At 45.7% G+C, this 15240-nt stretch overlaps 1 protein-coding gene across 3 annotated transcripts; it reads left to right on the forward strand.

Annotated features, from left to right (window-relative positions):
• Nucleotides 1–642: 642 nt before the first annotated feature.
• On the forward strand, nucleotides 643–14577 carry PLEKHB2 (pleckstrin homology domain containing B2). 3 transcript variants are annotated; one of them, XM_066326047.1, is made up of 8 exons: nucleotides 643–721; nucleotides 3943–3990; nucleotides 4607–4759; nucleotides 5475–5577; nucleotides 6454–6493; nucleotides 8690–8779; nucleotides 9974–10064; nucleotides 12096–14577. In XM_066326047.1, exons 2-8 carry the CDS (start codon nucleotides 3954–3956, stop codon nucleotides 12230–12232), a joined length of 651 nt encoding a protein of 216 aa, XP_066182144.1. In that variant the 5' UTR covers nucleotides 643–721; nucleotides 3943–3953; the 3' UTR covers nucleotides 12233–14577. The 3 variants fall into 3 exon arrangements, with proteins under 3 accessions (XP_066182144.1, XP_066182141.1, XP_066182143.1); XM_066326044.1 differs by having other exon boundaries at nucleotides 645–721; nucleotides 9956–10064; XM_066326046.1 differs by lacking the exon at nucleotides 643–721 and adding an exon at nucleotides 3665–3843 and having other exon boundaries at nucleotides 9956–10064.
• Nucleotides 14578–15240: the final 663 nt, after the last annotated feature.

A 15240-nucleotide genomic window follows, 5' to 3' on the forward strand; every position in this document is an offset into this window, starting at 1 on the left:
AAAGCGCCAGCTCCTCTCTGGTGCGGTTCCATGGCGTGAGATCAGAAACTGTCGAAGAAAAGAAAAAACCCTGATCGCCTTAGTGCCGTGAGGCCGACACCGTGCCAGCCGCTGGCCCGGGTAGGAGCCGATGGATTTAGAGCGCCGGGAAAGCGCGTGTCGCGGCGGAGACAGGCATTAACGGGAACGAGGTCACCGTCCCACTGCCCGCCGTGCCCGGCAGAGCCGAGCCTTTGGCGGCCCGGGCACATTCCCCGCCCGCCGTGCCCGGCAGAGCCGAGCCTTTGGCGGCCCGGGCACATTCCCCGCCCGGCGGGGCCGAGCCTTTGGCGGCCCGGGCACATTCCCCGCCCGCCGTGCCCGGCAGAGCCGAGCCTTTGGCGGCCCGGGCACATTCCCCGCCCGCCGTGCCCGAGCCTTTGGCGGCCCGGGCACATTCCCCGCCCGGCGGGGCCGAGCCTTTGGCGGCCCGGGCACATTCCCCGCCCGCCGTGCCCGGCGGAGCCGAGCCTTTGGCGGCCCGGGCACATTCCCCGCCCGCCGTGCCCGGCGGGGCCGAGCCTTTGGCGGCCCGGGCACATTCCCCGCCCGGCGGGGCCGAGCCTTTGGCGGCCCGGCGCGCTCCCCGCGGGCTCTCGGCGGCGGCTCCCGGTGACGTCAGGACGGGGCTGGCGCTGCCCGCGGGCGGAGCGGGGCCGGCGGCGGCCGCGGGGAGAGGCAGGTACGGCCGGGGGTAGGGCCGGGGGTACGGCCGGGGCTAGGGCCGGCGGGCAAGGGGCAAAGGGGGCCCGGCTCCGGGGGGCGGCCCGCCAAGGTCAGCGGGGCGCAGACCCGGCGGGCCGGGAGCGGTGCCGGGGCCCGGCTGCCGGCGGCGGGGAGGGCGAGACGCGGCTCTGGGGGCAGCCCGGGCCAGGCCGCTGCTCGGCCGCAGCGGGCGGGGACGGAGCGGAGCCGCCGCCGTGCCCCGGGCGGGCAGAGCCGCGGCGGGCCCGGGGCTGCCGTGGGGCTGTCCCGGTGGGAGCGGCACCAACCACGGGCGGGGCCGGGCCCGAGCCGCAGCCCCGCTAGCGCCGGGCGCTGGCTCCGAGAGCACCGGCGGCTCCCGGGGAAGGGCCCGCTCAGCTGGGCCCGAGCCAGGGAGCTCCAGAAATAGAAAACTTGCGCTGTTCAAAGCGGGAGAGGGCGGGTGGGGTTACGTTTGAACGCTGTGCTTCCTGAACTCTCCCCGAAGTATTAGAGTAAAGTAACCGTGCCGTGTCTGTGGGCGCTGCTGCTCACCGCTCCGTAGCTGGGTCCGGTGTCTCAGCCCTCTCCACCTACACGGATCGCAGGATCGCGTCCAGTTAGCTCAACTGCAGTAATCACAATTGTTCTAGTGATTACAAGCTGCAGGGAGAAACACTTGATTGGTTTTAAAGTGTGTTTTTCCAGGAAAGGGACTGGAAGAGACTGTTGGATATTCCACATTACATTCCATGCAGAAAACTGCTGTTCCAGAGAGCAGACAGGAACAGTCCCAACCCTTTGCTGGATCTACTGGAAACTCGAGTTCAGTTTAGAGTGCTGCTACTTTTAGATTTCAGTCACCAAAACACTTTTATACATATTCGTTATAAATTAATTTATCTTTGGTAAAGTCCCATTTTTCATGTTAGTGGCACTGGGCTAGTTTAACAAGCAAATACTATTCAGATGCAGCTGATCTTGCTAGGCTCCCTTTTAGCTCTGCAAATACGCTTTTAAACATCATGTGGGTGGACTGTGAATACCGAAGGACTTCGAATGAGCCCTTGTGCTTAAAAAGGACAGGGAAGAATATCTAATTGTTTTTTGCACCTCCTACTCCAAGTGTTGACAGATTGTTCTGTGTGATTCCTTGCTCTCTCCAGAGGTGAACTTTTGGGCACTTAAACTCTGAATTGGGATAGGGTAGTTGTTGCCTCTTAGGTTACATGCAAGGTGCTGTACAGCTGCTGAAGCCCCGTTTGCTCTTGTAGCTTTAGACAGCTGTGAGACATTCTGAATGTGAGACTTAGTGAGTGGTTCTGTAATCACAGGCAGAACTCAATTTGTCAAGAGAGAGGTTTTCTTCTTTGGTTCTTCCCCTTTTTGTGTCTGAGTTAAATCTAATTATGCAATTGTGTAACAGTAGGTTAAAAGGTAGCAACAACATTCAATGGCTTAGTCTACGTGCAGCAGAACTGAGGTTCATGAAAATTCTTTTTTAGGCTTATAGACTGTGAAACAACCTCCAGAAATAGTGATTTCAGTTTATTGGGCAAACTGGAAGACATGGAAACACCATTAGAGACACTCATTCCTGTGAAAATGAAGAGCAAGTAGACTCTTTCCTTGTGAAGGAGAATCAAGGGGACAGAAGCCTGTACTGGGGTGGTGGCAGAATGAGGCTCAGGTCCTTTGTACTGCTTTGTTACTTTGGAAGAGTTAATTTGCCTCTGTTTCTGGAGCTCTCTCTCTGTAGGTGGGTGACAAGAGTGTGCTCAGAGCCCAGAGCAGGACCAGGTGAGCAGGACAGAAGTCTGACACTCGCCTTCACTGGGCTCTCAGCAGAATCTTTCTTTTCCCAGCAGGCTGGTACAAAATTCAAGAATAAGAGGTTTATCCTGGAGTTCAAATTTTACCTGCAGGTGGTTCTCACCATCATATTCAAACTTGTGCAGGATGTGGCATTCCTTAAATATGAACTCTTCATGGTTATATATACTTGTGTGCTACAGTATTTGCCCAATTCTCTGAAGAGGATACAGCTACAAGTAGTGTCCATTAGATCAGGAAACAGATGGATGCTTACTATCTTTATATTTTACTAGAAGATTACAAAACTCTTCTTTTTCTCCCTTCTCCTCAGCTTTAAACACATTCTGCTGAGGTTTGTCTGGGAGGAGTTCCTTTGTCTATCAAATCTACTCTGCCACCTTTCACCCCCTCTATGTTTTATGTTTATGTTGCTACCAGTAGAATGTTATTTGTTAGGTTTCAGAATCTGTCTCTCATATTGGCTTATGGGCCCCACAAATAATTTCTAGAAAGCAACCCTCTCGGGGGAGGCTTAAAATGCTTCTGTTCTTGCTTTTCTAGTTCAATTGCACACAGATAGTTGCGTTTTTATAATCTCTTTTGAAACAATAATCAGAACACCATTAGGCTATAAAATAAAACCTCATTTTCCAATATATCCCATGCTTGATCTCTTTTTTCAGCATGCTCATAAACCAGAATGCAGTGGCCGAGTACTTTATGTCATGTTTGATAAGTTGAATTTAACACAGAGTGCTTGCCGTGCTATTTCAAGCTTCATTTAAAAGCTGAGGAGAACTGAGAATCTTACTTTATGGGCTTATCTTTTGCTTGCTTTAATTCTTCTTGGAGTGAGCTAGTGATGATTTGAAAGAAATACAAGTCATAAAAACAGCTTTCTCCTTCCTGTTTAAGATTAAAATGTTTCAGCTTCTGTTTTGGTTGGACTTTGAGCCAGTGAATGAAAAACACAGAAGAGGAAGTACAGAAAACAAAAAGGAGAGGCAGGTAGAAGTGAGGGTGCTTGGTAACTTGAGACTGCAGAGTACAGGAAGTACACGTAAGCAGAGAGAACAACTTTGAAGGGAACTGGTGGTGAGTCAGGAAGCAGTCATTCCAGTCTGTCTCTTCCCCATTTTCTAAGAGCAGTAGCTGTAAGCTTTTGTTTGCCAGTTAAACATCAGGGTGGTCTCTGACAGTCAGGCTGGGTCGCAGCACTTGCACATTTGTTACGTCCTACACCACCAGTTGTGCATACCGAGTAGCTTCAGCTGAGATCTGCTGCGTCTCTGCAACGTGAGCTGGGTACACGCAGCTCTAATAGATGGTACTGAGATGCCCCTTTCTAATATATTATTCTGAAATACTGAAAACTGCTTTTCTCCTCCTTCCTCTTCTTCCCAGATTAAGCAACAATGGCGTTTGTGAAGAGTGGATGGCTGCTCCGGCAAAGTAAGTCATGGGTCTTTCTCCTCCTTCTCTCCCTGTTCACTGGGATTTCTTCAGAAAACATCAGAGCAGCTTAGCAATTCCCAGGTTTTCTTAAAACAAGCCTCTAGTTCTGGGGGTTGTTTTTGTTGTCTTTTTGTCTTTTTACTTTTAGGACACGTCACATAATGACGTGTCATGACGGCATTCCCCTGTGACCTTTGGGTACTCCAGTGGGAAACAGGATATAAACATATCTGAGACCTCTGACTGGCATTCAGCTTCAGATGCTGCTCTGTAATTAGTGCTGTATAAGTGGGGACTTAGAAGCTTTACCTGACACCTCACTTAGTGTCTTTCAATTAATCATGCCCTCTGCTTGTTGCTGCAGCAAGTTAGAACTCAAGCGTCAGGTCATGCACTTGAACTAAAACCAGTTTGGCTTTGAATCCTAGATAAATTATGGCACCCTCTAATTCTCCAATTCCCAAGTGAGGATGTTGTAATACAGGATTTTGCTCGGCACTTTGGAATGTTGTGTGAGGCACCTGTGAAGGATTTCTTGGTTTATTTTTTATTAACTTTAGGACAGAAATATTTCCCAGTGTGTGCCCTCCAAAATGACTGTCTGATTTTTAAGGTACGATTTTACGGCGTTGGAAGAAGAACTGGTTTGATCTGTGGTCTGATGGCCGCTTAATATTCTATGATGATCAAAATCGCCATGATCTAGAAGATAAAATCCACATGCGAATCCACTGCATCAACCTCAGAGTGGGGAATGAATGTCGAGGTAATAATGAAGTCTTCAGGATTTGTGTATCCAGAGATTCTTTACACCTTCAGTGCCTGCCCAGCATACCACATACAGCACTACTGCAGATGTAAACATGTCCAAAACATTGCAGCTTCACTGTTCTTGAATCCCCCCACCTTCCAAAAAAATCTCAACGCCACCAACTCCTAAACTGCTTTGGAGATACCCAGGGTGTGGTATCATGGTGTGTCAGATCAGGTTAGGGTTTCACACTTCTGTTAAAACTCAGTGAGGACAGTTTACCACTCATGCAGGAGGATGGGATGTTCTCAGCAGGACTGTGTGTCTGATACAGAGCATTCCTGGTGTAACCACAGTGCTGGCTGGATGGAGAGGCAGGGCTGGAAAAGCGAAACCTCAGCATATGTTTTCCCTAAGTTCACTTCTAGCATTTGTTAGTGCTTCACTTGGTGCTGACACAAGGGAAGGACACAAGTGCTGGAGAGTACTATTGCTAAGAATGGATTGGTTCTGCTGTGAGACACATTTTGTAGGAAAGGTGTTCACAGCTGCAGACTTTCAGGACACTCCGAAGAGTAAATTTCCTTCTGGGACTTGTTCTGATGCCATGGAAGGCAGCTACAGCTGGCCTTAGTTTATTTTGTCCAGTCCTGCATAAACTCTCTTCTTGTACGTGTGATCATGTAATGCTGTTCATACTTCATTACTCATCTCTTTTTTTCTCACTCAGATTTCCAGCCTCCAGAGGGGAAGCAGAGAGACTGTTTACTGCAGATTGTTTGCCGTGATGGGAAGACAGTCAACCTCTGTGCAGAGAGTGCAGATGACTGCCTGTAAGACAGTCAGACAATAATGGTTTTGCTGCTCCTCCCTCTTTTATCCCCCTTTATCTCTCTCCCTAGTTATTTTCCTCCATTCTAACTTTCAGAGATATGTTTTAAGAAAGTTTTCAAGCAAATAAAAGCAGGTTTTCAGTGACAAAAAACCCAGTAGCTCTCCTAGAAGTTGTCTTGCAAACTAACTGCAAGTTAAGTCACTGAAAACACTGAAGAGTGAGGAGGAGTAGAATCTGATTAATATGATTAATGCAAGGCTTGCTAAACAGATTTTTTTAAACTTTTGCCATTCTTCAAGAGCACATGATGTGGCATTAGCCCAAGGACATCCCAGTAGCAATAGGAGGAATATTCCATTACTGTGAGCTCTCAGCTGAGCTGGGCTGTGTAGAGTTAGATAACTTCTGTGATCACAGTTTGCCAAGAAGTGTGGTCCATGGAGCATTCTCCCAGCCCCGTGGAGGGAGCTGGATGAGGTGTTCCTACCTCCTGGGACCTGCAATAGCAGCAAGGCCCCTGCTCTAATCAGCACAGATGAATGTCCTGCTGGGGTGCAGCTCTTCCTATTACCTCATCCTAAGCATGACTGCATTTTTCCTACCTGTTGTGGTTCCAGCAGGAACCTCCAAAACTGCATCCATTCCTCCTTTTGCTCCTCCTCGTTCTTTCTCAGCTCTGCAAAGAAAGTAATTATTTCTCAGTCTTGGTGTAACACTTGTGCATTTAACTGTCTCATTAGGCTTGGACAGATGCAGTATCTCAAACTCTGCTCCTGCAGTACCTCTAGTTGCTAACATTGTTTCATTGACCTGAAATTAAAAAATGGCATTAATTTTTATCAGTGTTCCACTAACCAATGGGGTTTCTTTGCAGGGCATGGAAAATTGCTCTCCAGGATGCCAGAACAAACACAGTGAGTGTCCTACCTAGAGTTTATCCTGATAGAGAAACAGCACATCAGTGTTATGTGTGTCCAGCAGTTTAGTTCTGAAATCATGTTCCATCCTTCTCTGCAAGAGAAAACCAAGGTCATGAGCATGATAGGAAAGCTTATGGGTGGGGAGAGGAATGATTCTCAGGATCCCTTGCTGCCAAATCCAGGCAAATAAAATACATGCTGTGTGGAAAATACTGATTTTCAGGAATGATCTCTCTGGGTGGAAGTGAATATTTGGAAAGCTGGTCTGTGGGCACTGAGGCTGTGGGCAACAAGCAAATCTTCTGCAACCAGCAGAAATGAACTTTTCACTCCCAGTGTTTGTTGCCTTTCAGGTGGGTGCAGTGCTAAAGGAAGCTTACTACACAGCAGCTGTTTGTTAATGTAGATGCATCCCACTGTGGGATGCTTCTTGGCAGAGACATGGGGAAGAGTGAGATGCTTGGAGGGGAGTGCAGGCATGCTGAGGAGGAGTGTATTACCTCTGCATTGCCATGCTTGCTGGGGAGAGAATCAGGAATCACAGACACCTCTTTGTGAGTCTTCTGGAGAATTCTATCTTTGGGCAGCCACATCCATCCACTTTTGGGTATTGCTAATTTGTTTTTCCTTTAGACTGCCTTCTAGAGTACTCTGCTGCACTAGCTTTCCTTGGATAACTAGGCTGAACCAGCCCAAGGTGTTTCTGTTTCAGGGAAAATGCTGTGTTTTGTGGAAGCTTGTTTCAGTTTCTGATGGGTCACATTAACATTGCCACTGTACATCTGTCAGATGATATAACTCAGATTTGTAGATACCCAAAGCAAACACTTGTCATGGCACAACCACTCCAGACACGATTGCCTCTGACTGCAGCCATGCTACACTGCCTGTGGCCTTAAATGAGAAGTGGAGGATTTGTCCTCATGCAGAGGACACAACACTCATGGTCTGTCTGCTCTCGTTTTAGGGGTTTTGTTTCACCTGTGTGTGAGATGGGGACTCCTGGTTTCAGGAGATGGGAAGTGCTGTTTTCATGCCTCTGGCACTGCTGCCAGCCTTGATAGATGGCCCAGAACATGGCAGTGCTGACCTTGGTCAGCCAAGGCAGACCCCTGCTACTCAAAGTAGAGCAGGTAGCCCTCTACACAAGTAGATACATAAATTAGCATTTTCCAAAGCTATTAAAGGTGTCCAGCGAGGACTTGGACTAATTGGGTAAGTGGGTTTGAGTCTGTAGCTGTGTGACATGCTTTTCAAAAATTCCAAGCATCCAGTAGTGCCTCCTAACTTGACTGGAACAGCAGGGTGATCACCTTAGCTTTGAGAACGGTATCATTTAGAGGTGTTTGCAGTCTTGTGCATTGCTTTACAGAGATCCCTGTGGCAGGGAACACATTTACTCCTAAGTTGTGAGCAGATTCCTCAGGTGATGGAAATACCACTTCATAGAGTATTTTAACAGTGTTTCAGCAATCCTTAGAATCTTCACCATGAGTTTGGCTTGGGTTATAACCATATTATGTCCTCAAATGCCATGGTTTCATTAGTCCAAGAGTTAATACAACATTTGCTGTTGATTTATTAAAATGTTGAATTAAAGAATGGGAGTTGGCTTTTGCCTTGGAAAAGGGAATAAGAGTATCACTGTAGATTTTGGATATTAGGGGCAAGAATACAAGAGTAGTGCAAGAAATCTTAATTGTCTTTGAGAACTTATTCTAAATGGACTCAAGTGTTACCAGCTTTGCCTCAGTTCCCCTTTTGGTCACTGCATTTGTTTCCTTTGCCTGCTTCTGCAGAACTTGGTGATAGCACTCTAGGGTGCCAGGAAGCAGCCAGCTTAGTTGTGACAGTTTCTTTATCTGAAGACAGCAAATGAACAGGAGGGTCATTTCTAAATCTGAGGCTCTGCAATGGTGGAAGGGGCCAGTGTGCTTGCATGTACACATATGCATGTCTGTGGCACAAACACATATGGCTCCTTCCTGTGTTTGATCAGGAATTTGTATTCCTCCAGGTCTACTCTCCAGGTACTTTCTTTTTGTAGCCTTTACAAGGTACACAGTGCTTTCTTAACACCCAGTGTGGCTAGAAGTTACTTTTTCTTTGGGGTCATTAAGTTCTAATCCTTAGACTGCTCTGTGTGTCTGTAGAAACAGGTGATAACTGCTCTCTCTCCATGGTGTTTAGGGCTACGTGGGATCTGATGTGATGTATGATGAGACAGCCATTTCCTCGGCCCCTCCTCCCTACACAGCTTATGCCACACCCTCCCCTGAGGTAAGAGCTGCAGTCAGGAGGCATTAACATCAGCGAGGCAGCAGGAGCAGCCTCCTCCAAGCACTCACAGAGTGCTGCATTGTACTCTCACACCCAGCTTTCAAGCTTTTACAACAGCAGAGAGTAAGGCACTACCAATCTATTGCTGCTCTATTGCTCTAATTCCATCCAGCGATGCAATTTCCTTTGAAAGGGATGAGGCACATTTGGTTCGGAGGGGTATAAATGTGTGGCTGCTCCTTGGAAAATAAAACTTGGAAAATAAAGCTTCTGAAAGACAGGGCAGAATTTATTTGGCTGATCTTCAAATATATTCGTTGTGCAGCTTCTAACATAAGGAAGTGTAACTACACTTCCATGTTGTGCAACCATTGGAAAGGTGTAAGATTAGGAGTTTTAGAAATAGGTGTAATCACTGGAGCTGCAACTTCCACCTAAGAACTGTTTTAAAAAAACTTCCACATAAAGATCTTTTGTTGTACCAAGCTATCACAGCAACACAATAACTCTAGTTCTGGACACACAGTTCTTTTGCAATGAAGGAACAGCTTTGAGACGAAACCAGAATATGTTGGGGATTTCTGCATGTGCTTAGTGATGTGCAGTAATATGTGAGTGGATAGTTTGGAGGACTATTGCTTGTTGCACTATCTGCTCCAGCCTCTCCCTCTTGTTAAGAACGAGTTGTGGTGCTGGAAGCTTCCTATGTGCAACCTCCTCTTTTGGAGAAAAAAATTACTTCTAAAACGTACAGCTCTAGAGCATTTGTCTTTAATCTGACATTTGCTTGCAGTCTACCCTCTGGGATGGTTGGCTGGAGTTTTTTGGGATTGGCTGCTGCCTTCCTGGCACTTCTGAGCTCCCCACAGAGCTGTTGTTGGCATGAGGGCAGAGAGGAGAAGCTGGCAGTGATGCTGTGCCTCTGCCTGGTGGTCCAGGCCCTGTCTTTGCCATTGCCTGTCCAGGAAATGAAGAGAGCAAATGCTGCTTAGGAGTGCCTATTTTTTCAAGCAGCTGTTCTGAATCCATTCCAGGGAGTAGATTTGCTATAGCAGGACAGCCTGGATATTTTAGTGAGACTTTAACTACATTAGAAAGGAAATCAAATTGACCAGTGTACTTAATTGGATCCATAGCAAAGTGTACTCGTGTGACAGATATTTTTGATTTCCCCAGGTTTATGGCTATGATCAGTACAATGGTGCGTATCCCCCGGTGGGCCCTCAGATCTTCTATGCCTCCAATGGACAAGCCTATGCTGTTCCCTATCAGTACCCATACCCAGGTAAGCAGCCACATCCTCCACCTTCCCACAGCAGCTGTTTGAGTCAATCTTCCTGGCTTTAGCTCTATTAATCACCATCCCTTACCAGCCACCCCTCCTGCACACAAAGAAAGAAACCTGACCTGTAACTGTCACTCACCAAGTCCACTCACCCTTTCACAACAAAGGGAGTGCAGTGAAATTGGTATTAAGGGATTCGACCTTCCCAGTGTGATCTCGGCATAGTTACATTGCTTTGTACTCCTTTTGAAGAATACAGAAGTCTTATCTACAGCATGTTTTTGAAGGAAAGGTATAAGAGCCAGAAGATGTGATTTTGTGATTCAGTATTCCATATTGGGCATTGATGGGGCTTTTCATACATCTGCTGCTCTTTTTTCTAGTTTAATTATTTTAATGCAAGTTTCAAAGATAAATGCATTCCCACAACAAGGTTGTAGCTGATTCCTTCCCCATGTGCTGGAATTGCTGTAAGGCAATACATCACTTCAGCCACATGAAATCTTCTGTTGCTCTGTTCAGGTTTGTATAGCTTTCAATCTCAAAAACAGGAAGCAAAGAGTAAAATTGTAGGGTGTGATTTTAATCATAGCCACCTTAATTTAGGGTTAGTTTTGTATAGAGCCTCAGTCCTACAGAACTGGAGCTTTAGAGTTGTAATAAAAATGAGAAAACTAATTGTTTGTGATCTGACTCTGCAAACAAGAATCTCTACTGAGAATTTTTTATTTCAGTTTTGAGAGAGATTTTGTTTTCCATTTGACATTTTTCAGGTTCTTTCACTTGCCTTTTCCATTTTTTGTTATAAGTAAGGTGCATCAGCCTTGAAAACTTTTAAAGTTTTCTTCATCTAAGTTACTGAAGCCCTAAGATAGAGATGATGTATATTCAGACACAGAGGAACGTGTGTTCTATTAGTCATGAAAAGCAGTAGCTTTTTAAAAACAAGAACTGTTCTTAAAAACTTCCAGCAGGAAATCAATCCAAACCCATATGATAATGCAGCTGTGACTCCCCTGATCAGTCTGCAAGTCCATGTGTTAAGATACTGGTTACTGGTTGGGCATAGTAACCAAAGCTCAGTGTTTTCCTTCACCAGGGTGACTGCAACTAAATCTTATAGTTCAGATTCACCACAGCATCTCACTTAACCCCTGTACTTCCAGCTCCATGGCTCCTTCTCTGCAGTGACATAATGCTTCTCAAGGGGGACAGTCATGCATTGTTGAGAGTCAGTGAAAGCCTTTTCTAGTTGGATTTAGTCGGATTACTTAAGAATCTGTTACAAAACACCATTGTGGGATTTTTCAAGAATATTAAATCTCCCTGAAATGTCTGGAAGGGAAACCAGTACTGTTGTTTCCTTTGCAGCTAGGAGCTAAATCAGAAAACATGACAGGTGAAGCTTGTACAAGTCTGTTACAGAGTAAGGGTCAGTCAGTGGCTTCTTGAGTCTAAGGTTGATTTCTTACTATTGGCCAATTTTTATCTCAACAGAAATGCAGCAGCTGTCACCACCCCACAGATCAGTCTAGGATGTAAAGGCTGAACTGCAGTAGGCAGTAAATGTAAATAACTGATGCACAATTTCAAACAAATTACTGGCTTGAGACCTGCCAAAGATTTTATCAGGGGGAGGGGGCAAGGGGGAAGAACTAAACTATTTGCCTTAACTTCAAAGCTGAATAAATTTTTAGACCCTTTTCTTACATTGAATTAATGAAGTGAATACAAGTAAATCATAGGTTCTTTGCAGAACAGTGTTCACTTTTACAAATTGTTCACATTTGTGATGAGTTTTCCTCACAGGTATTAAGCTGTTACAAGGCTAGACGTGTTGCTTCACCCTTGGGTTTAATTAATGTGGGGGCTGAATCCAAAGCAGAAATCTATTCTACCTGTGCAGCTGACAAAATGTTAGTATTCATTTGAAAGAAAAACATGAAAGAATGGCTTGTTTTGAGATTGCAGTGTATGGTATTAAGACACACATTTCTTTTTGCCCCCTCCCCACAACCTCTTCTCTCCTAGGACCTTATGGGCAGCCCCCTGCAAACCATGTCATCATTCGAGAGCGTTACCGTGACAGCGATGGCGATCTTGCACTGGGCATGCTGGCTGGAGCAGCAACTGGAATGGCTCTGGGATCATTATTTTGGGTCTTCTAGATTACCCTGCCCTTATCTCTGTAGTTCCAAACCCCTTTATTGTGTGCAATAATATATTGGCAATGTTGTTTACTGTTAAACTTTGAAAAATGCAATAGTTATTTTTCAGTAGTGACATCGTAATAACTGATTCTTAACTTAATGAGAGTTTAAAGGCACCATTTAGTTAAGTGGTTGGAGATGGCATGTGCTGCTCTTGAATTGTGGTCTGATGTTCAGAATTACAAGGATCAATATGAGCACCAGTGTCACGTGGTAGCAGTCACCTGCTTTATGAACAGACTGTTACTGGACACACCATAGGAAAAATGATTTTTGGGCGAGTGGTCTAAGATCTAATTCAAATAAGATGTTAACAGGAGCCCTGCATTGCTATACATACTACTGGCTTTTAAACATTCCCTGGAAAAACAGAGCTCAGCAGACATTCCTTGGCATTAGACAGTCTGCCATGCTTGAGGGTTTTTTTTTGTTTTCAGACTTGACTGCAGATGATAGTATGTTTTCTTAGGTGGAGCCCTCTACCTGCTTCTCACACACATCCAGGTGAAGTTGTCTCTGAGAATGTATGAGCAAAGCACTGAGAAGCGGCAGCACTCCTCAGTTCTTTTATTCTCCCAGAAATGTGAATGACCCATGGCAAGGAAAAGCAGTGCTTGTTGTTCCAGCTCCCTCTTTATCCCAGATGACTCTTCTCTGGTCAGATGGAAGAACCAGATCTTTAGCTTTGCAGGTGTCTGCAGAACAGCAGGCTCAGACACTGCCCCAGCTGCACTGTTAGGAGGCAGCCATTGTCCAGTGTCTCTGCTCGTTACTGCCGTGGCTCTGCCGAGGCTGCAGGAGGAGAAGGAACTTGAACAGCTCTTGCTGTGTTGGGCCTGCCAGCCCCTCTGCAGGCAAGAAGAGTCAGGAGGGGAGAGGCAAGCAGCACAAGTAGACCTTGCACACAGGCACTTTGAGATCAGCTGCCTTGCCAGGGCTACGATAGGACACCTGCCTCCTAGCCACCAAGGTTTCCTCAACCAGGTTCCTTATTTGCAACTAATTCTGAGCATACCTGAGCCTGGGTTTGCTGTATGCACATTTCCCCCTCACATTCAGCAGGTCTCCTCTTCCCTCCATGACTTTTTGAGAAAAACACTCCAAGGAACCTGTCTGTCTTTGCTTGGATGCATGGCTTCTCTACACAGTGAGCTGTAGACTGTCCCCTGGAGTGCAGCTGTTTTGTGTGTTACATGGCCTGTTCTAATCCATGCTGAGCTGTGCTTGGCAGGGAAAGAACACTGAAGAAATGCATGGGCTTTCTTGTTCAGGTAAATGAGGCAGGGTGCCTAAGTTGAGTTCTTACAGTAAGAGGACTTATTTTTATACTTCCACTTTTAGCTTCCTGTATTCGCATACTGTTTTAATGTTAAGTCTTACTTATGCTTCCATTTAGATGAAGGTTGATTTCCTCATGGTTCACAGGGTCTCATGTTAGCAAAAATGAAAATAGATGAGAACTTGCACCCATATAAATTTAGCTGAAGTCCCAATTTTCTCCATTTAATCCTAAAACTCTCTTGGTTCTATCCTACTTATTTAAGCAATAGAGGTCCTGGACAAGAGTTTGGGTAGCAGCCAGGGGAAGCACTAGGGTTTCATGAGCTTTAGGACTAACTCAACCAAGTGGAATCACTGGAAGTAAACAGACAGATGTCATTGTGGCTGCTTTACTAAGAGTGGCCTAATCCAGGGAAGGTAAACTGCTTTCAGGAGGCTGGCTCCGAGCTGTACACCAGTGTGCAAGCATGTCCTTTCACAGTTTAACACAAGCTGCACGTGTTCTGCCAGTCAGAGGTACTGAAAGGACATTCTGGAAGTGCAAAAGAGGACTAAAGTGAAAGTTTCCTATTGCTAGTCCAAACCAAAAGAAATTGCAGTACGCTACTGAAGCTCTCAGAGACCTGGTAGCCTTGAGGTCAGAAAGGGATGGAATGTAAGTGAACAAACATGTCTACCCTTTTAAAAAGCCCTTTAGGAGGTGAATTTGATTGCAGGTGTTTGGTTTGTGCTTTGCAATAGTGAATTCTGCAGAATGCCTCCAACTCCTCTCTTCCTCTGTGATTCTTAACTTGTAAGGAGTAGGGGAGTATAAAACAATTGGGCATCATATGATTTTTTTAAATTTCATAATGATTGGGAAAGTTAAATCAGCTGGGTTTTTCGTTTTGGTTTGGGCTTTTCTTTCAAAAGAACTGTTAGTCACAGCAGGGAACATGTCTTTTGTGTTTCCAGGTGATAACTCTGTCTAGGTCTCTGGTTTCTTCAAGTATATGAAATAAAGATTGTTGATTGCAAAACAATTTTCTGTGTTGAAATCCAAAAGAAATTATCTTTTTAAAAGTTGAAATTGAAGTAATTCTCCATTAAGAAGATAGCCTTACACTTCTCAAGGGAAAAACACGTCACAAATTGAAGCCAAAGATTCTAGTTTTGGCTTGGAAAGGATAGGCTGCTTTTATACAAAAATTATGAACTATTTTCTATCTCAGAAGCATAGGCATTTAGAAGCCAGAAGGCAAGTGTACAAAACCGTGCTAAAGCAGGATATCAAGAGCACAGTTCTCTCCCTGCAGGTGCTTGTAACATTTCTGATCTCACTGCAGAGACAGGAGTGGCAACATCCTGGTGCACAAAGCAGCAGCATGGGGATTGCCCCCTGAAGTCCCTGGTTGTTGAAGCTCAGACTTACTTCCTGAACACATGCCTGTGTCTCCTGTTGCTCAGGTACAGAGCAGAGCTTTGGTCAGATCCACAGTAATATCTGGCTGGATACACAGTCGTTAATCAACAGCCTTTCTCTGCCCAGCTCTGCACTTCATGTATCTGCAACTGGTGTGGATGCTGCTGTGAGCTGAATGAGATGGGATTTGGGGCCTGGAGGGACTGCCATGCCAGGTTCAGTGATACCACACCAATGGGAAAAGGCAACAGATGTAGCAAGATAATTTTCAGAGCAAATTGAA

The sequence above is a fragment of the Sylvia atricapilla genome, chromosome 10 (assembly GCF_009819655.1).
Source record: "Sylvia atricapilla isolate bSylAtr1 chromosome 10, bSylAtr1.pri, whole genome shotgun sequence".
NCBI lineage: Eukaryota > Metazoa > Chordata > Aves > Passeriformes > Sylviidae > Sylvia > Sylvia atricapilla.